The sequence below is a fragment of the Drosophila novamexicana genome, unplaced genomic scaffold, assembly GCF_003285875.2.
Source record: "Drosophila novamexicana strain 15010-1031.04,08,12 unplaced genomic scaffold, DnovRS2.1 tig00000024-arrow-pilon, whole genome shotgun sequence".
Lineage (NCBI taxonomy): Eukaryota > Metazoa > Arthropoda > Insecta > Diptera > Drosophilidae > Drosophila > Drosophila novamexicana.
The window spans coordinates 790,208-812,616 of NW_020824768.1; the positions used below are offsets into that span (position 1 = coordinate 790,208).

The 22,409-nt window shown below is 41.0% G+C and overlaps 1 protein-coding gene across 2 annotated transcripts; it reads left to right on the top strand.

Moving 5' to 3' along the window:
• The first annotated feature begins 20,510 nt into the window (after window positions 1-20,510).
• Window positions 20,511-21,940, top strand: LOC115771084. Of its 2 annotated transcripts, none has more exons than XM_030716637.1 (2): window positions 20,511-21,492; window positions 21,648-21,940. In XM_030716637.1, exon 1 carries the CDS (start codon window positions 20,592-20,594, stop codon window positions 21,228-21,230), a length of 639 nt encoding a protein of 212 aa, XP_030572497.1. In that variant the 5' UTR covers window positions 20,511-20,591; the 3' UTR covers window positions 21,231-21,492; window positions 21,648-21,940. The 2 variants fall into 2 exon arrangements, with proteins under 2 accessions (XP_030572497.1, XP_030572496.1); XM_030716636.1 differs by lacking the exon at window positions 21,648-21,940 and adding an exon at window positions 21,557-21,572.
• Window positions 21,941-22,409: the final 469 nt, after the last annotated feature.

Consider the following 22,409-nt stretch of genomic DNA (forward strand, 5'->3'; position numbering starts at 1 on the left):
TCAGCGCCTCACTCTCAGCGCCACTAATTGTGTGTGCTATTTATATTAAAAACCAAAAACCGTAAGATCTTGCCCGAATTTAGTCGCTGTCTTTTTTCTTTCTCGTGTTTCTTTCAGGTTAGTTTTTCTTCTTCTTCTTTTGTTTGCCTTTGCTTTGCGCGTGTGAAAATATTAAGGCTATGAAAGGTTTGTGTGCGTGTGTTTTTTTTTTTGGTGCAATGTGTTAAATGGCAGCAGTTAATTTTGACTTGACACACATCGTAATCAAAATGAAGTATTAAATTTGGCTCAGGGCTTTGAGCCGGGCCAGGCACGTGCGGTGAAAACTGTGAAATACTCGAGGTATGTATGTATGTAGATTGTGTAAAATTCAAGGAAAACGAACTAAATTGAAATTTATAAAAGTGCTACTTCTCGCTCCCCCTCCCCCCGCGCTCTTTGTGTGTCGTCTATCTCTGATTTGACTACGAAACCGGTTTTCGATTTGGTTTGACTGTATTTCATACAAGTGAGATCATTTTGAAAGCTGATTTTGTCAATGAATACCACATTCCACATTCCAATGGTTTTTGTGTGCCCTGCACACGCTCACACACACACACTTACAAACAAGCACGCACACGCTGCTAGAGATTCGTGTGGTGTTACAAAGCTTTGAACTAATGCCGCCGGCGCAGCCTCCAAGTGAAACTGTTGTTGCCGCCGCCGTCGCCGTCGCTGCCACTCTGAAGGTGAGTACAAAAACATTTCGTTTAACTGTGTATAGGTAAGTACACAATGTGACTGGATCTGCAGTTGCTAGAGAGAGAGAGAGGGAGAGCGCCGAGCTTTTGAACAGTGGGTCAAAGCAGCAAACGGCCAACACCGACGCAGACGCCGACGCCAACGCCGAAGCTGCGCCAAATGTCGTTTATTATAATTCGTTGTTGTTGTATTGTTTTTGTTTTTGTTTTTTTCATTTTCAACTGCGACTGTCAGTCTCAGCTCAAGGTGAGCTGGAGCCGGAGCTGGAGCTGGGGCGCCACAACATTCCAAGCATGCCAGGGCAGCGGCAAACCAAATTCAAATCCAAATCCAAATCCAAACAACTTGATGTGTTGGTATTTATGCTTTGTTTGCGCATTACAAAAGGCAGCGATGATAAGCGAAGCCACAGGCGGGGGCAGCCAGATAAGTAAACGACAAACCAAATATGTATGTTGTTTGCCTACCTACATATTAACATGCCTACAAACACATGCATGCACGCATGTGTGTGTGTTTGCATGTGTGTGTGTGTGTGCCTGGCCGTTTTTCATTCATGAAACGCCAATGAGTGCCCGCCCCTCGCGTTCGCCCCGCCGATGTTGCCTACGAGTCGAAGCAAAGTGGAGCATGGAAAGGAAAGCTATGCACGTTGGCCCAAAGTCGTGATAAACATATTTACCAATTGATTATTTTCTAACACACTCGCACACACACACACACATACAGAGACGACACATGCTTTGGGCAGAGCTAATCCAATAGGTGCTAATCAGCATAAATATGCCGTGTGTGGCTGTGAATTTCCGGGCGACTTTCTAAATGCCCCTGATGATCATCGGATCATTGGATCATCGCACCATCACTGACTGTCAAGAGTCTCAAGCTGCCAAATATTGATAGCAAAACGCCAGCCCAGCAGGTCAAAGACATCTAGATGTGGCTTCCCCAAAGGCAGCATATTAGTTAGGATCTAGAGAAATTACGTTTTAGATCTAAGCAAGACAGACTTTGTTTACATTTCCAGAATGATCTAATGGGAATACCCGAAATTAAGCTGCGAATTCAATAAATAGTTTTGCTCGACTGCCTTAAATAAAATTAATTAACTGAAAATATAAAAAAAAAAAAAACAAATCTTTGGCTACGTTTCGAATCTTTTTGAATCTTATGACTGCAATAAAATATCTAAAAATAGTTTCAACAAACATGCAAAAGTTGTAAATATGGCAAACGAATTAGTTGGTTGTTGGTAGAAACTTCCCGATGGCACGACGAATTCCCGTCTTTTATGATGGTCGCGATATTATTTAAAATGCGACACGTATCGGGAGGTGAGTGGCCCAGAGAGAGAGAAAGAAGCCGCAACAACAACAGCACAGGCCATGGCTAACACAAACACACACACATACACAGAGACAGACAGCAAACACTGCTAAAGATACAGATACAGATACAGATACAGACGGCGTGCAGACGCGTTGGTAAATGTGTCTCGAAATGAAAACATTTCACAATCCCGGATCCGCATCGGAATGCGTCGGCCGGCAGTGGCGGCCCATAAAGCTTTTGCGAATGCACGCACAGCAACAGCAACAGCAACAGCTAAAGATACAGATACATTTACAGCTACAGCTACAGATACAGATACAGCTACACTTGCAGTTGGCCTAAGAGAAAAGATACAACTTTTTAGCCATGGCTATTGTATTTGGCTCTCATTGTTGTTGTTGTTGTTGTGGCAGTTGGCCTTCAATTGGCCACGTTTTGTTTGCAGATGTATCTAGCAGATTGTCGAGCACTCGTATTTATATCCTGTCTGCCGGCAACCCCTTGGCAAACACACAGCGCACAGACAACTAATTAAATTTTCTATGGCATGAATGCGCTTTTGTCGAGCAGAAGTTGCCCGCAGCTGGAGCCAACGGCCTCGCTGGACTTATTAAGTTGCCATTAAAGACGGCCAACTACACGGAACTTGTGCACTCAGAGAAAAACCATACTGAGAACGTTAAAAACTGTCAACACGCTGGCATAGAATTCATTGAAAGATTCTTCAAATCAAAACTATAATATTCAAGTTGATTTTGTTTTTGAAGATTCTGCATTCTCTTTCAACATAAATGTCTTGGATTGGGTAAGAATATAATTGAACCAACAATTTTTATGCTCGAAATAGGCTTAAAGTGTTTCCAATTACATCTTAAGTATTGTGTTCAAAGATATTGTTTTGAGGAGTTTTGAAGGAATTGAAATTTCTTAAATTGAATATGAAAAGAAGAAAAACTAGAGTTGAGCTGGAAAAAAATGGACCAACACGAAATATACTTAAAATGTTCTCAATTGAAGTACTTAGCTTCTTAGCTCAAGTATTGTATTTTAAGAATTTGTTTCAAGGAGTTTTGGAATGATAGAAAATTTGGTATCTTGATATATTAAGAATATTTCGTGTTTGAATATTCATTCCAATATAAAGAAACGAGGAAAAACTCTTGTGTCGAGTTTCAAAATACTTGAAACAAGAAAAACTTATCTTAATAGCAGCACGCTATTGGGCAAAGCTTTGTGTTTAGAACTTATTTAAAGTACTTTTGGGATCTTGATATTTATTTTTGAATATTCGTAGATTAAATATGAAAAACTCTTGATTTCAGAATAAGAGGATAAGAGCTCTCGGATTGAGTTTGACACTACTTAAAACCAGAAAATTCGTTCTCAATTGCAGCACGCAGTTTCTTTAGTTAATTATTCTACTTAAAATTCAAGTTTAAGGGAGTTTTGGGCTTTGAAAAAAGTTCTCAGGCTAGGATATAATGAGCTTGGCTGGTTTCTTTTCGCGTGTGTGTGCTTGACTTGTGAACAACAATGTTTTTGCTGGGCTTGTTTTTCTTCGAGTGTACTCGTCGACATGGCAAGGGTCTCTCAGGTAGTCGAACGCGGCGCAGAGGATCTATTCATATTCATAAGCACATTTTCACAGCCATCAATAGCTCGTAAAATGTGTGTGAAAATGGGGTGCCCAAAGAGCCGCCCGGAGCTCTGCGATCGCGATCGCGTTCAGGGTGGCTGCCTCTGTCCCTGCCCCTGTCCCTGTCCCTGGCCCTCGCCCTGGCACTATCTACTGCTGCTGCCTGTAGGAAGCGGCGCACGTGTGCGCCATCGGAGTGGCAATTGGGTATATGGGAACGGGAACGGGAACGGTAATGGGAATGGAAATGGGCATGGGTCTGGGCATGGGCATGGGCATAGCTGCGTCTGGCTGTGGTCTGTTGCCAGGCCAAGTTTGTGCGAGCTTTTGTTCTAGATATATATGTGAAATGAGATCATTGCGCAGTGTAAAGCCAAGCCCCTCAGCCCCCTGGGCTGGGCAGCAAACGCTCTTAAACTTGATGCGCCATTGCGTAAGAAGCGGCGGCTCCTTTTCTCGACAGCTCAGTGCGTATCTGTGTGTGCGTGCGTGTGTGTGTGTGTGTGTGTGCGTGTGTGTTGCGTGAATCTTAAACTGGAAGTGCCGGCTGGCGACTGGCGCACATGCGCACTCGGTAAGTATCTCAGCGTATCTCTATAACTGTACTCAGACTCAGACGCGCACTCATACTGGTAAGTGTCCCTCCCAACCCCCCACCCCGCCATGTATACACTCATCGCTGTGTGTGTGTGTGTTCGTGTGTATTTCGGCGCTGTTTAGATACTCGTAATTGGCTAATTATATGTATGTATGCACGTTTGCGCTTGCTGCGTTATGAATTTCATTTAACCATATCTTTAATTTAGAAATTGAAAACTTTTGTTCAACCCAAATTGAAGACTGACAGCCCCCAGAGTCCAGAGCCAGAGCCGCAGCCCGACACTGATGCCGTCTCCTACTCCGACTCCGACTGCGACTCCGTTTCCAATTGCCGTGTCAGTCAGAGACATATGCGGGTAGCCAGCGTTTTTCATATTTTCACATTAGGCGCTGGGCAAAAAGTGCACGAAATGTAAATTGCTTGATTTGTGTGGTCGCTCGGTCCCCCGTCCCCTCTCCCCCCTCCCCTCATCTAACCTAATGCCACGCCTTTGTAAAGTGCGTTGCACATTTGATAAAGATTATGACGGCCCATGTGAAAAGTGCAGCACTTTCACCCAGCCAGTCAGCCAGGCAGCCAGCGTCGCTTTTCCAGTTCAACTCACATCGAAATCAAATTCAAGTGCCACCCCCTATAACCCAGAGGAGTGGGGGGGGGGGGGCAGAAGAAGAACGGGAAGTGACTCCTTTGACTAGAAGCGTACTCAATTGTACAGGGAAATAAGCAGGTTAGCACTGATCGACTAGTAGATACCCTGTGCCCAGCTGTGTCAAGAGAATTTAACCCTAAAGAACTTTGTATTTGCTCTCTGATCGTTATGAAATATTTTGTGCCTTTCTCATATATCTATATACAATCAAAGAGTATCTCAAAATTGTCACTTACCTCATCTGCGCCTATAATACATTTAGTTACATACCAAATTTGGTTGCTCTCACTTCCATAATCCTCGAGCTATGTGGGTTGTTCTGGAAAGAAACAAGAATTGTGCTCTGTTTAATCTAGAGGCTTTTGGTTGATTCATATTAAAATCTTCAGCTCAAAAACAATTGGCTAGCAATTGCCCTGCCCATGCCACTGTGCGGCATTCAATTGAATAGTTCGGAAGTGCGACTCTTTTCTAGACACATAATGCAGGTAGATGTCTTAAGGTCGGCCTTCCGAATGCGGACATAAATGTGTGTACATACTTGTGCTCATAACTGTAAGCAGGGAGAGGCACTGTGGGCAAAAGTGAACACGCCTTGGCAAGGTTTCTGAATGGAGTCGGATATGGAAATTCTTGGAGTCAAATATTTCTCAATTCTCAATCAATACAAAAGTTATAGCACTTTAATAAATTGTATATTTATGCACAAGTTACAGTTGGATATGTGTCGAAATATGCCCGAGAAGGTATCCAATTTTTTCCATAGTCCACAATTTTGTCTTTCAGCTCTCATCGGACGTCCGTCTTCGTTCCGTCCGTCTGTCTGGCCGTCGTGTCTGACGTCTGCGTCTGTCTGTGTGACTGTGCAAATTATTGTCGCGCATAAAAAAATATTGCAGTCAGAGTCAGATTCACAGTCGCTCCAAGACGGAAGTTCAACTAACTCATTTCCGGTTATGTGTGTGTGTATTTGTATGTGGCGTGTATACATATTTGGCCTGGCCTGGCCTGGCCTGTGCTGGCCTGTGCTGGCCCAGCATGGCCTGGCCTGATCCGGCGCACACACACGCTGCCGCTGCCGTTGCCCACCCGCCACCCGCCACCTGGCCCAATTCGCATTCATTCATTCATTCAAACACCATTCATATTTCATATGGCGGTGCCTGAGACGGGCACTGGGCACTGAGGCACTGGCTCCGGCTACTACACTCTGTCATATAACACACAAAATATACCATATAATGTGCGCTCGCACTCATTCAGGCAGGCAGCAGCAGGCGGCGCATTCATTGAGAATGCTGCGCAAATACATTCTTAATTAAGTTGTAAATGAAACATAAAAAGCTCTAATTACGTCGTAGCGGGCATAGTTTTTCCTTATTTCGACACACACACACACACACACACACACACACACACGAGGCAGAGACACATTTCTAATTTTTTGTATTTAGTACATGCACTTCCGCTTATCACTAAAGATTACTTAAAAGGAATTTGGGTCAACAGCAAACGACACAACAACATAAAAAAACAACAACAACAACTATAAACACACACGCACGCACACTCAGACAAGGCACTATGAATACCTATGTATGTGCGCTGATTTCGCAGTTGTTTTAGTTTTTGCTGTGCCTAATATAAGTATTACAGTGTCTCAAAAGAGGACACGCAGCACAGGACACAGATCACAGTCGCTTGGCAGTTGATAAAATGTGATGATTACAGGGAAAAACTGCAAAAACTGTTTGAAAATTGCATAAAAATTGTCAAACATGCATCATAAGCGCCTACACACACTGGATTTAAGTGTTGTCCAATTTAATCTATTTTGACACTTATCGAAAGTATTGAACATATCGAAAAAAGATTGTTGCCAGTCACTAAAATTAATTTAAATAAAGAATGAAAAATAGATGGTGCTGCATGCTAAGTGCGCTCTCTTTCGTACAGCTGCAACCAATTGCGGCACAGTAGACACAAAACTGTGTTATACACGGGTTGTGAAACACGATAAATCCACCAAGGCGCTAGGTGGCGCAAATAAAATATGTCATCCAGCGTTGCCAAGCTAATAAAAAAAACAACCTCAGAAAACGAGGGGTTGCACCACCTATGTTTCAGTTGTTGCTTAAACGAATTCGTGATGCTGACAATCGAATCAATGCTTTCGATAAGTTTCAGTCTATTTTAAATTCGATAAATGCGCCCAAAGCGGTCCTTAAATATTCAATTTCATTATAAAATAGAATATGGAATCCAATATCGTTTGGAAATTTAAAGCTCCCACAACTTTCTCGAAACTTTACTGATTTTTGTGAAAATTGTACCCTCATATATCCTATATAGATATAGGTCAAAATTTCCCACCCCCATAACTCGGCCAAAACTCAACCGAATTTCACGAGGTTTGGATTTATTTTCATGGTTTGGCCTCTAGATTAATTGTGCATCAAAAGCTGGCAACGCTATTTTTGGTCGAAATTCATGTCAAAACGGTACCCTCATAATATCCTATATAGACATAGGTCGTAATTTCCCACCCCCATAACTCGGCCAAAACTCAACCGAATTTCACGAGGTTTGGATTTATTTTCATGGTTTGGCCTCTATATTAATTGTGCATCAAAATCTGGCAACGCTATTTTTGGTCGAAATTCATGTCAAAACGGTACCCTCAAAATATCTTATACAGACATAGGTCAAAATTTCCCACCCAACCATAACTCGGCCAAAACTCAACCGAATTTCACGAGGTTTGGATTTATTTTCATGGTTTGGCCTCTATATTAATTGTGCAGCAAAATCTGGCAACGCTATTTTTGGTCGAAATTCATGTCAAAACGGTACCCTCAAAATATCCTATATAGACATAGGTCGAAATTTCCCACTCCCATAACTCGGCCAAAACTCAACCGAATTTCACGAGGTTTGGATTTATTTTCATGGTTTGGCCTCTAGATTAATTGTGCATCAAAATCTGGCAACGCTATTTTTGGTCGAAATTCATGTCCAAACGGTACCCTCATATATCCTATATAGATATAGGTCAAAATTTCCCACCCCCATAACTCGGCCAAAACTCAACCGAATTTCACGAGGTTTGGATTTATTTTCATGGTTTGGCCTCTAGATTAATTGTGCATCAAAAGCTGGCAACGCTATTTTTGGTCGAAATTCATGTCAAAACGGTACCCTCATAATATCCTATATAGACATAGGTCGTAATTTCCCACCCCCATAACTCGGCCAAAACTCAACCGAATTTCACGAGGTTTGGATTTATTTTCATGGTTTGGCCTCTATATTAATTGTGCATCAAAATCTGGCAACGCTATTTTTGGTCGAAATTCATGTCAAAACGGTACCCTCAAAATATCTTATACAGACATAGGTCAAAATTTCCCACCCAACCATAACTCGGCCAAAACTCAACCGAATTTCACGAGGTTTGGATTTATTTTCATGGTTTGGCCTCTAGATTAATTGTGCATCAAAATCTGGCAACGCTATTTTTGGTCGAAATTCATGTCCAAGCGGTACCCTCAAAATATCCTATATAGACATAGGTCGAAATTTCCCACCCCCATAACTCGGCCAAAACTCAACCGAATTTCACGAGGTTTGGATTTATTTTCATGGTTTGGCCTCTAGATTAATTGTGCATCAAAATCTGGCAACGCTATTTTTGGTCGAAATTCATGTCCAAACGGTACCCTCAAAATATCCTATATAGACATAGGTCGAAATTTCCCACCCCCATAACTCGGCCAAAACTCAACCGAATTTCACGAGGTTTGGATTTATTTTCATGGTTTGGCCTCTAGATTAATTGTGCATCAAAATCTGGCAACGCTATTTTTGGTCGAAATTCATGTCCAAACGGTACCCTCAAAATATCCTATATAGACATAGGTCGAAATTTCCCACCCCCATAACTCGGCCAAAACTCAACCGAATTTCACGAGGTTTGGATTTATTTTCATGGTTTGGCCTCTAGATTAATTGTGCATCAAAATCTGGCAACGCTATTTTTGGTCGAAATTCATGTCAAAACGGTACCCTCAAAATATCCTATATAGACATAGGTCGAAATTTCCCACCCCCATAACTCGGCCAAAACTCAACCGAATTTCACGAGGTTTGGATTTATTTTCATGGTTTGGCCTCTAGATTAATTGTGCATCAAAATCTGGCAACGCCATTTTTGGTCGAAATTCATGTAAAAAATTATACCCTCAAATATCCCATATAGCCATAGGTCGAAATTTCCCACCCCCATAACTCGGCCAAAACTCAACCGAATTTCACGAGGTTTGGATTTATTTTCATGGTTTGGCCTCTAGATTAATTGTGCATCAAAATCTGGCAACGCTATTTTTGGTCGAAATTCATGTCAAAACGGTACCCTCAAAATATCTTATACAGACATAGGTCAAAATTTCCCACCCCCATAACTCGGCCAAAACTCAACCGAATTTTACGAGGATTGGATTTATTTTCATGGTTTGGCCTCTAGATTAATTGTGCATCAAAATCTGGCAACGCTATTTTTGGTCGAAATTCATGTCAAAACGGTACCCTCAAAATATCCTATATAGACATAAGTCGAAATTTCCCACCCCCATAACTCGGCCAAAACTCAACCGAATTTCACGAGGTTTGGATTTATTTTCATGGTTTGGCCTCTAGATTAATTGTGCATCAAAATCTGGCAACGCTATTTTTGGTCGAAATTCATGTAAAAAATTATACCCTCAAATATCCCATATAGCCATAGGTCGAAATTTCCCACCCCCATAACTCGGCCAAAACTCAACCGAATTTCACGAGGTTTGGATTTATTTTCATGGTTTGGCCTCTATATTAATTGTGCATCAAAATCTGGCAACGCTATTTTTGGTCGAAATTAATGTCAAAACGGTACCCTCAAAATATCCTATATAGACATAAGTCGAAATTTCCCACCCCCATAACTCGGCCAAAACTCAACCGAATTTCACGAGGTTTGGATTTATTTTCATGGTTTGGCCTCTAGATTAATTGTGCATCAAAATCTGGCAACGCTATTTTTGGTCGAAATTCATGTCAAAACGGTACCCTCAAAATATCCTATATTGACATAAGTCGAAATTTCCCACCCCCATAACTCGGCCAAAACTCAACCGAATTTCACGAGGTTTGGATTTATTTTCATGGTTTGGCCTCTAGATTAATTGTGCATCAAAATCTGGCAACGCTATTTTTGGTCGAAATTCATGTCAAAACGGTACCCTCAAAATATCCTATATAGACATAAGTCGAAATTTCCCACCCCCATAACTCGGCCAAAACTCAACCGAATTTCACGAGGTTTGGATTTATTTTCATGGTTTGGCCTCTAGATTAATTGTGCATCAAAATCTGGCAACGCTATTTTTGGTCGAAATTCATGTCAAAACGGTACCCTCAAAATATCTTATACAGACATAGGTCAAAATTTCCCACCCCCATAACTCGGCCAAAACTCAACCGAATTTCACGAGGTTTGGATTTATTTTCATGGTTTGGCCTCTAGATTATTTGTGCATCAAAATCTGGCAACGCTATTTTTGGTCGAAATTCATGTCAAAACGGTACCCTCAAAATATCCTATATAGACATAAGTCGAAATTTCCCACCCCCATAACTCGGCCAAAACTCAACCGATTTTCACGAGGTTTGGATTTATTTTCATGGTTTGGCCTCTAGATTAATTGTACATCAAAATCTGGCAACGCTATTTTTGGTCGAAATTCATGTCAAAACGGTACCCTCAAAATATCCTATATAGACATAGGTCGAAATTTCCCACCCCCATAACTCGGCCAAAACTCAACCGAATTTCACGAGGTTTGGATTTATTTTCATGGTTTGGCCTCTAGATTAATTGTGCATCAAAATCTGGCAACGCAATTTTTGGTTGAAATTCATGTCAAAACGGTACCCTCAAAATATCCTATATAGACATAGGTCGAAATTTCCCTCCCCTATAACTTGGCCAAAACTCAACCGAATTTCACGAGGTTTGGATTTATTTTCATGGTTTGGCCTCTAGATTAATTGTGCATCAAAATCTGGCAACGCTATTTTTGGTCGAAATTCATGTAAAAAATTATACCCTCAAATATCCCATATAGCCATAGGTCGAAATTTCCCACCCCCATAACTCGGCCAAAACTCAACCGAATTTCACGAGGTTTGGATTTATTTTCATGGTTTGGCCCCTAGATTAATTGTGCATCAAAATCTGGCAACGCTATTTTTGGTCGAAATTCATGTAAAAAATTGTACCCTCAAATATCCCATATAGCCATAGGTCGAAATTTCCCACCCCTATAACTCGGCCAAAACTCAACCGAATTTCACGAGGTTTGGATTTATTTTCATGGTTTGGCCTCTAGATTGATTGTGCATCAAAATCTGGCAACGCTATTTTTGGTCGAAATTCATGTCAAAACGGTACCCTCATAATATCCTATATAGACATAGGTCGTAATTTCCCACCCCCATAACTCGGCCAAAACTCAACCGAATTTCACGAGGTTTGGATTTATTTTCATGGTTTGGCCTCTATATTAATTGTGCATCAAAATCTGGCAACGCTATTTTTGGTCGAAATTCATGTCAAAACGGTACCCTCAAAATATCTTATACAGACATAGGTCAAAATTTCCCACCCCCATAGCTCGGCCAAAACTCAACCGAATTTCACGAGGTTTGGATTTATTTTCATGGTTTGGCCTCTAGATTGATTGTGCATCAAAATCTGGCAACGCTATTTTTGGTCGAAATTCATGTCCAAACGGTACCCTCGAAATATCCTATATAGACATAGGTCGAAATTTCCCACTCCCATAACTCGGCCAAAACTCAACCGAATTTCACGAGGTTTGGATTTATTTTCATGGTTTGGCCTCTATATTTATTGTGCATCAAAATCTGGCAACGCTATTTTTGGTCGAAATTCATGTCAAAACGGTACCCTCATAATATCCTATATAGACATAGATCGAAATTTCCCACCCCCATAACTCGGCCAAAACTCAACCGAATTTCACGAGGTTTGGATTTATTTTCATGGTTTGGCCTCTATATTAATTGTGCATCAAAATCTGGCAACGCTATTTTTGGTCGAAATTCATGTCAAAACGGTACCCTCAAAATATCTTATACAGACATAGGTCAAAATTTCCCACCCCCATAGCTCGGCCAAAACTCAACCGAATTTCACGAGGTTTGGATTTATTTTCATGGTTTGGCCTCTAGATTGATTGTGCATCAAAATCTGGCAACGCTATTTTTGGTCGAAATTCATGTCAAAACGGTACCCTCGAAATATCCTATATAGACATAGGTCGAAATTTCCCACTCCCATAACTCGGCCAAAACTCAACCGAATTTCACGAGGTTTGGATTTATTATATTTATTATATTAATTGTGCATCAAAATCTGGCAACGCTATTTTTGGTCGAAATTCATGTCCAAACGGTACCCTCGAAATATCCTATATAGACATAGGTCGAAATTTCCCACTCCCATAACTCGGCCAAAACTCAACCGAATTTCACGAGGTTTGGATTTATTTTCATGGTTTGGCCTCTATATTTATTGTGCATCAAAATCTGGCAACGCTATTTTTGGTCGAAATTCATGTCAAAACGGTACCCTCATAATATCCTATATAGACATAGATCGAAATTTCCCACCCCCATAACTCGGCCAAAACTCAACCGAATTTCACGAGGTTTGGATTTATTTTCATGGTTTGGCCTGTAGATTAATTGTGCATCAAAATCTGGCAACGCTATTTTTGGTCGAAATTCATGTAAAAAATTATACCCTCAAATATCCCATATAGCCATAGGTCGAAATTTCCCACCCCCATAACTCGGCCAAAACTCAACCGAATTTCACGAGGTTTGGATTTATTTTCATGGTTTGGCCTCTAGATTGATTGTGCATCAAAATCTGGCAACGCTATTTTTGGTCGAAATTCATGTCCAAACGGTACCCTCGAAATATCCTATATAGACATAGGTCGAAATTTCCCACTCCCATAACTCGGCCAAAACTCAACCGAATTTCACGAGGTTTGGATTTATTTTCATGGTTTGGCCTCTATATTTATTGTGCATCAAAATCTGGCAACGCTATTTTTGGTCGAAATTCATGTCAAAACGGTACCCTCAAAATATCTTATACAGACATAGGTCAAAATTTCCCACCCCCATAGCTCGGCCAAAACTCAACCGAATTTCACGAGGTTTGGATTTATTTTCATGGTTTGGCCTCTAGATTGATTGTGCATCAAAATCTGGCAACGCTATTTTTGGTCGAAATTCATGTCCAAACGGTACCCTCGAAATATCCTATATAGACATAGGTCGAAATTTCCCACTCCCATAACTCGGCCAAAACTCAACCGAATTTCACGAGGTTTGGATTTATTTTCATGGTTTGGCCTCTATATTTATTGTGCATCAAAATCTGGCAACGCTATTTTTGGTCGAAATTCATGTCAAAACGGTACCCTCATAATATCCTATATAGACATAGATCGAAATTTCCCACCCCCATAACTCGGCCAAAACTCAACCGAATTTCACGAGGTTTGGATTTATTCTCATGGTTTGGCCTGTAGATCAATTAGTTATCAAAATCTGGCAACGTTTTTTGTTGTCGAAATTCATGTGAAAATGGTACCCTCAAATATTCTATATAGCCATAGGTCAAAATTTCCAGTACAGGCAGTTTTCTATATAGCGATCAATATAGTAATAGTTATATGGTGCCCGAGTTTTGTGCTATATGTTAGAACGGCGCGATTCTCCAGTAGACTATATAATCGTGGCACAACTAGATTAATTTACATTTACAATAATCGAATCTAACGAACCATTTCATAAGTTCGGCTTAGCCTGGCACTTAATTTGCTGATTTTGCGCCTAGTTTCCCTTCATTTCAAAAGGAATCTCATTGCCCATAAAAGGAACTAGCATTTGCAAACAAGGAATCTCCCTACGGTCCATTTTTCAGCAGTCTTTGTTCCCCGTTTTGCGACAGTTTTCGCAGTTAAGAGGATTATTCTCCGGCTCGTCTCTTGTTGTTTTTGTTTTTCTAATTCTGTCACCGTCTGTGCCAATTTATTGAAAATTTCCAATTTTTTCAAATTCGCATAGTTTTTTTTTTGTGCATTTTCCCTTTATTTGTTGGACCCTTTTTTTTTGTATTTTTTTCGAACTTTTTACCCACTTTTTCTGCTGGGGTTCGCGTTGTCTAATCCGGTTTGGACTACGGCTACGGCTGCTGGTCGGATTGACACTGACCCGCGCGTGTCGTGCGCTTGGTCGGGGTCGAGGTCGGCGGCGGGGTTGGCTGCGCTGCTTAATGGGTTCAGTTAATGTGTCACAACCCTTCACCCCACCCCTGTACCCCTTCCACTAGATTAGTTTCACGAAAAAAAAAAACCAAAAAAAAACGTAAAAATTTATTTAATTTTCCTTATTTTTGTTGTGCTCAAAAATTGGCAAAAATGTAATTTATGAATTTCGCATTGTCCTGTGACAGTTGCCGCTGATCCTTTATTTACACAATGCGCGGCGGCATTTGGCTGACCCTTTTTACCCCCGTAACCCTCAACCTTTTGCTGCTGCCTGTTTTTCTCTCCATTTTTTTGCGTAAAATGTGCAGAAAAACTTTTGACAATTTTTTCGTCGTGCCTGGAAAATTCGCATTATGCGCAGCAAATTGCAACTCTTGCCGGGCCAGCGAGGGGCTAAAAGGGTTACAACCCTTGCCACACAGATCAATGCATATGCAAGGCTCAAAAGTAATTTGGTGACCCTGTGATTTTGGGCCAAAAAAAAAGGCGAGAGAAAATTGATGAAAATTTTACACATTTTCAATGAAAAATGCTGGAAAAATGGTGCACAATTGATTTATGCCCGAGCTGCAACCCTTTCGGCACGACCTTTACAGCTGGCCCCGTCAGATGCGTTCACGTTCAATTGCGAGCTGAGACCATAAAACTTGCCTCTGCCAATATGCCCCTAAACCTAACCCTTATCCATTTCCGATATTTTGGAGCATGTGACAGTCGCGAGCGTCGCACGCGTTTCGATTTCTATTTTCAATTTCAGTTTTGAAAAGCAGCTGCCAGATCGGACAATGCAAGACAGAGACAGTGAGCGAGAGAGAGAGAGAGAGAGAGAGAGAGAGCGAGAAGTGTGTGATTAAGGGGAATTTTAAAAATACAAAGCAAGCCCTTACATCGCACACACTCTCATGTATCTACACACACACACAGCACACATGCATTTGTATCTGTATCTTTTTTATGTGTTTATGTTTACATATTCGATTTCTTGATATTATTGGCGCGTGTGTTTGTCCACGGGGCTCAGGGCGTCCACTGCGGGATCGGGTTGCGACATTTCCCATAAAAAGATAAGAAAAAAACTCTTGTTTTTTTTTTATATTTTTCTGTATTTTTTTGTATTTATTTTTGGTGTTATAGTTGACGCTTCTTTATGGCCAGTTTTTGTTGGGGTTGGTTGTGTAATTTATGACTTTTCAATGAAGGCACGTGTCAAGGAAAATACTCACACTTTCACAGGCAGGCCGGTCTTTGGGCGTTTACTCAAAAGTTATTGATTGCATTTTTGGGAAATTTTGTAGACTATAAGTATTTCAGTAAGATATATAGCTTCTCCATACTAAGGCCTCTTTGCTATATGAGGCATTTTTTAGGCAGCTCAATCTTTAATTATGATTTAACATTTATTCGTAAGATTTTTCTAGTTATAGAGTTATATATGGCTATTTATTCTGACCAAGAATATATATACTTTATGGGGTCGGAGATGCTTCCTTCTAACAAACATTTGAGACAGAGTCTGGTCCAAAGTATACTTTACTTTGGGCCGAAATATAGCGTTTATCTAACCATATTTTGGCTAGAAAGCCATAGCCTTCCAAAAGGTAAGAAGCTGACTTGAAATATAGTATATATATTCTTGAACATCCGAAACAACCTAGTCTATATGTCCATGTCTAGTTTCTGTGCAAACTAGTCTCTCATTCTAAAAGTAGCTCATAGAAACTGGTCTGCCGGATTAAAGCATTATATCATTGATTGGAAATTGAGACAATGCACAGTTGGCTAGGTAAAAGAAAAACCAATTATAATGAGATTGTAAGGATATCTTCGACACGCCGAAGATTTTAATACCCTTGTAGACACGCGTGTTTCTGATTTATTGAACGGTAAAGGTAAAGTTAACAGATCTCACCTGGCAAAAGTATTTAATTAAATTTTAGTTTAACTCAATTTTTAAAAAAAAAACTTCTTCTGAATGTTTTATGCTTGCGTGTACATTTTCAAGTTTAACAAATATTTTGGCTCTGGAAGCAGATAAAATCGAAAAAATGCTCAAGGCTGTCATTGAAAGCGTGCAAGCAGGTCTTGAAAGCTAATAGATATGTACGTGTGTGTGTGTGTGAGGGAGAGTGTGTGTGTGAAGTATCTGCGCAAATACATTTCAGTTTTGCTGTTGCTTTCCGTTATTGATGCGCTGCTGCTGTTTGTCATCCACAGCCAGAAGATAAAAATAAAAGTCTGCAATGGCCAAAAGGGCAAGGGGGGCGGCGGGGCGGAGGGGAACGGTGTTGGGCCAGTTGGTCATCGTCTGATTGTTTGTATCGCCCCCTTTTTTTTACTTATTTAATATAAACTCGACACACACACACACACACAGACATCTTTATATACGCACACACGCACAGTCATAAGCGGCTTACGCACTTCATGCCACGTCTGTGTGTGTGTGTGCGTGTGAGTGTGTGTGTCCGTGTGATAGTGCATGAAATTTATTGGCGCATTGGGGGCGCCACACTTTCGAGTTTTTGTGGCGCACTAGTGTGGGTGCGCGGGGTTAGAGAGCGGAGGCGGGGGCGGGGCGGGACCGTATCTTAGGCTGTTGCTGTCAAGTTGCGTCGCTTATTTTGTTTTGGGGCCCAGTGCGAGGCTTTTATAATTTTATGCCATTTCTTTCAATATTTATTTTGTTATTATGTTTTTGTAATGAGTCCTTGTTGCTGTTGTTGTTGTCAACAGCAGCGTACAACAGCAACAACGTCGACGAAATTAGGACAAAACTGTTGGATGATGACGTTCAAATTGGAAAAAATTGTATACATAGATTGTAGCCCGTGTGTGTGTGTGTGTGTGTGCGCGCCTGTATTGCCGCCTCTGCGTGTGTGTGTGTGTGTGTATTGCCATGGAAAATTCCGACTGGCACATAAATTAATTAATTTTGTTTTTGCCATTGGCTTTAGCATTTTGTTTTTTTCTGTTACGCTCACGATTTTTCTATCGAAATTTTATTGCTGGCATTGAAATTGGAACTACTTACGAGCGAGTGCTGTAACAGGAGAAGAGAGCGGGAAGCGGAGGAGGAGAGCGGAGGGGGGGGGAACCCCTGTTTGTTACAGTCAAAACTTGTGTTTAGTTTTTATTGATTTTGTGTGCTCATAAATTGAGCCTAGACTAGGTTTTACAATACAAAATCAAGTGTAACAAAAAGTATTGCATACTTTTCAGCTGCTGCTCAGGCGGCTGCTTGCCACGCACACAGACGCACACGTGTGTGCTGTTTGCTGTTGCCAACTTGTACTTTGTGTATTTAGTTGTCAGTATATATGTTTAGATATAGGCTATTTATATTTTTGTCAATTTTGTCTGACTCCAGTGCATATTTGTGGCAGCTTCTTGAGCATTTGATTTTCACAGGACTATTTCTCTGTAGATATGCTGCATACTATATCTGTGTAGTTGCGATTGATTTGCGCACATTTTAATTAATTGAAGCTTATATTTATGACTATAAATAATTTACCAGTGGCCCAGGCGCTCAACTTTAATTTGAAAAGCGATAAATAAGCAAGGCAGCCGCATGCGAGCTGCTATAGCAAAAACTACAATAAGTACGCACACACATATATGGACACACACATGCATGCCGTAAAATAAAACACAAATGAAAGTGAAAAGAAAGTAAGGAAAGCATCTACAACAACAACAACTGCGAAAAGTGCTGAACGCAGAAAAGTACAAATTGCCCACAAAATATAAAAGCGAAGGCCCAAAGGAAACCTAAGACCTCACTCCGAGTCCTTAAACTCCAGCCCCCAGTGCTCGAGCGAAAGCCAACCAGAAGGAGGAAAAAAAGTTCAATTTACTACTTTTCACTTTAGCATCCGCCGCGTCGCCCGCTGCCTAATACGAGACACACGCACCCAAAAGGCAACAACAGCAACAACAACATCGACGCCAACTACTTCTATGGACACCCTCATCTCTGAGGGCGACGGCGTCATGCGCCTGAAATTGGAGAAGCTGCCTTAGAGCAGCAACAGCAGCAGCAGCTGGAGAAGTAACACAGCATCCTTGGGCACATTCTCGCACTGGAACTCCGCCCCCTACTCCCCTCGCACCGAAAAGTTTCTGCCTTTTGCCTTTGCGTTAAATTTTTCTTTTTATTTTGGAATTTTTCGATAGCCGCACCGTATCGCTCACACACGCACACACACACATGATTGTGTACGCACGGCTGTGGCTAGCTCATGCACAAGCACTCACTCACACACACGCACACACAAACACACACACACACATACTCATGCATAAGTGGAGGCGAGCACAAGCTACTCATTATGCTCAGCATCAGAAAGTGAGCTGGGCACATTAGCGCTATGGTAGCTTATGTGACACGATCATGGAAACGAATAGGGTTGTGTATTAAGTTATTGATAGTATAACTTATAGAATATATATAGGTATTTAAAAAAGAAATGAGAAATGAAAACGTGTGACGTTCTAAAGAAAGTAGGTTAAGAAACATTACTCCTATTGCCTAAAATATCTAAAGAGGGCATAATTCATATAAGTAAATATATATAAATAATACATATAAATATATATAATTAAAAAAATATATATATATTGGTTAACTTACTCGTAAAAACGGGTCCTTTAAATGCTTGACTACAAACAGCATGCACATCTTTTATATCCTACAAAGGAAATTGCACAAAAGTGTGCTGGAAAAAGTTATATACTAAAATATCAAAGGATACTCTTTCAATACTATATATGAATATATATATATAAATAAAGAAAAATAATAAATATTCATAATTTGGGCCTCAAATTTGTCTATCCATATTTTGGTAGATGCCAAATTTGAACAGTGATCAAATTTAGCCCGCATTTTGTATATGAAAATATTTACGAGTTGCAATATTTTCAGCACAACGGGCAATTGTTGCTTAAAAACTGAATTGTTATATTAAATACGAATATGCCAAGAATCGTAAATCGAAGCAAGTAAATACATTTTCTGAGTACGATTTCTCTATATCTTCCTTTGCATTTTAGGGTAACTAATAGTCGACTGCAAACTTCTCGCATGCTAGCTTCGTTTTCTTTAAGGTCAAGTCAGAATAAAATAAAATGAAAGTTTTCTACTTCTCCTACTTTTTTTTTTTCGTTATTTTGATGAAAATTACAATTTTCCTCTTATTTTTCTCTTAACTTTCATAGAAAATGTGCTGCCATCTTGTTGCTTGCTTCCTGCCTACTTTTTCTTCTGCTCCGCATGCCTCTCCCCCCCTTTCCTCTCCCTCCCTCCTTTACCTAAGCTGCTGCTGCGTAACCATACATGTAGATAGGCTTTTGCGTGTGTGTGCACTAGTGTGTGTGTGTGTGTTGCTCGGGGCAGTTTTCTGCTTGGCTTTGGCCTACACTCATCAACGCCCTACCCACTGTGTGTGTGTGTGTGCGTGTGTGTGTATCCAATTGAAGGGGAAAACAGAGAAAAAAATCTCAAAACGCAACAAACTGAACAAAATCCCAGTTTAGTTTGATGGCTTTGGTTCGGTTTCTCGTGCGTTTGGTTAGCTGCCAAAGCAGATTGGAAAGTGAAAGCTGTGCCCAGCCGTACTTAATAAAATGCTGACGCTTCTGCTTCTTCTGCTATCTACCTGTAATCATATTCCGAATGCAATGCCATACATACATAGCTGAGATTGAAAGTATTATAAGAAATGTATATTGAGCAGACTGAAGTAGGAGTGAGGCAATGTCAAGCCGAAGACTTTAGATATAGGCGGCATATAAGGGACGGGGAATATGTAATATATCTCGAACAGGCGTAAGTTACCCCATGGTTACCTTTAGCAACAGCAAAAGTTAGGGTATCTTGTGTAACAAGCTAAGTTTTCGTTATCAAATATATTTCTATCTATTAATCAATTTCTTATACCCGTTTTGTAATTCTCAATTGGTTTAAAGAAAAAGCAGCTTTAAAGAAAAAGCTAGCTTGAACTAGTATACGATTGTGGGTTGGGCTTAGCTTTAAATAGCTATAGATTTATTTATATCTCTGTTTATCTGTCTTTAAATTGAAAAGCTTTTCGATTCATCAGCTAAATGGCTTTTTAAAATCGTTCAAAAGTTAAAAAAAACCCAAAAAAATTTGTATTTATTTATTTTTTTTTTTAATGAAATTTTTATTTCATAAAAAGTGAAAGAGACAACGGGAAGATGAACAGCTTGGGTCAGCTGAAGCGTTGCCTGCAGCGCCGCTATCGAACTGTGGCCTCAGCCATTCTATTTGTTGCGCTGCTCACGTTCTTCCTGGAGCAGAGCTACGTGGGCCAGCAGCGGGATCTGCTGTACTGGCGGGAAATGGTGCTGCACATCAGCCATCGGCCGTGCCTCTTGTGCTTTCTGACCGCCACGGTGCTCTGCCCGCTGCTGATAATGTTGCTGATCCAACAGCGCCTGATCCTGCGCATAGAGTACACGGTGGCCAAGCTGATGCGCCTGTATCGTCGGCGCAAGTTTGCCGACTTCATTGTGCGCCGGCTGCTCCTGCAGCTGGAGCTGGCCATGCTGCGCATGCCAGGGCAACTGGAGGCGCAGCAGCTGCTCGACGATCCGACAACAAGGCGACGCTATCAGCTGGCCAGCGATGCTGCCCATCGGGCGGTGGACATCTTCAGGCGTGACGCGGCCGCTCTGCTGTTCCAGCGCTATCGACTGTACCCCGAGGACACCACCTATGTGCTGCGGGAGGAGGAGCTGGTTCTGCTGCACGGCGGCTATGGCCAGATTGAGTTGCACGTCAACAGCCAGGTGCTGCGGCGTCTGCTCTATCCGCAGGGCAAGAGCCTGGCATAGTTTATACAAAATTTCTTGTTTGTCGCGTTTTCATTTCTCTTCTAATCTATATACATATATATACTCTATAAAACTCATTAGTGCAACTTTAGCAGCTCCGTCCGCAACCCCCCGGCTCCTGCTGCTTCGCGCTTTGCCCCGCTTAGTGCGTGTCATTCGCGTCATTTATTTAAATTGCCACATTTCGGACTTAATGTGCTTATGCCGCCGAAATAAAACCTTAAATTTCCACCCTCTGTGGAAAATGAATAAAAACGTAAAGGTAAGAAGGTGAGGCACGCCGTAGATTGAATACCCTTTTTGACATTAGCCTTACGATTAAGCAGTTATGAGAAAAAAGTGAAGCTCGTAAATGCTGAGTTTTTTTAAAATATCTTGGATAACAGAACACCTTTCGACCGATCATTCCTATTGCAGCTGTATGATATAGTGGTCCAATCCGACATATGTACTGCCTGCTACATAAAGACGGCCTGCAAAGTCTCCAGACGATAACTTTAAAACTGGGAGACCTGTTCGCATAGAAACTGACGGACTGACCCATGGACGGATAGATATATATATACCGATACGTCGGTTGATGCTGATTCAGAAGATTTATACTCAATGAGCTGGGAGATGTCTCCTTCCATGCGTTACACATTGCCTGACAAAACTAGCATACCGTCCACAAGGGTATACAAAAGTAACTAAAATATATTTTTTCTCGAACCAAAAATCCATAATAAGTTAAATTATTAAAGTTTGTTGTTGTTGTTGTTATTGTTGTTGCTGTTCTTGTTGTTGTTGTTGTTGGCTGCCTGGCGTGCTCTGTGGGTTTTTGACACGACGACCTAAGGACTGGCGCGCATTTGCGGCGCGACGAACCAATCTAATTGCACTTATAGAATGTTAGATACCCTGTACTAGTGCTTAGAAGTGATGTGCTGCGCTTTCTGGCAGTTACTAATTGCAATATTATTCATATTATTTTATTATTATTGCTAATATTATTATATTATAAGCTGAAAAAGCCTGGGCTAAGATAGAAATAGATTCAAACTCTTAAGAGGTTCGAACTCGCACACCCATTGTTTTGTTCCCTAAATTAGGCAACTTTTTAGATAACTCATAATGACAATGTACCATACTTAACCTCTGCAAGGGTTATTCACACGCCAGTCTGGGCATCGAGCCAGC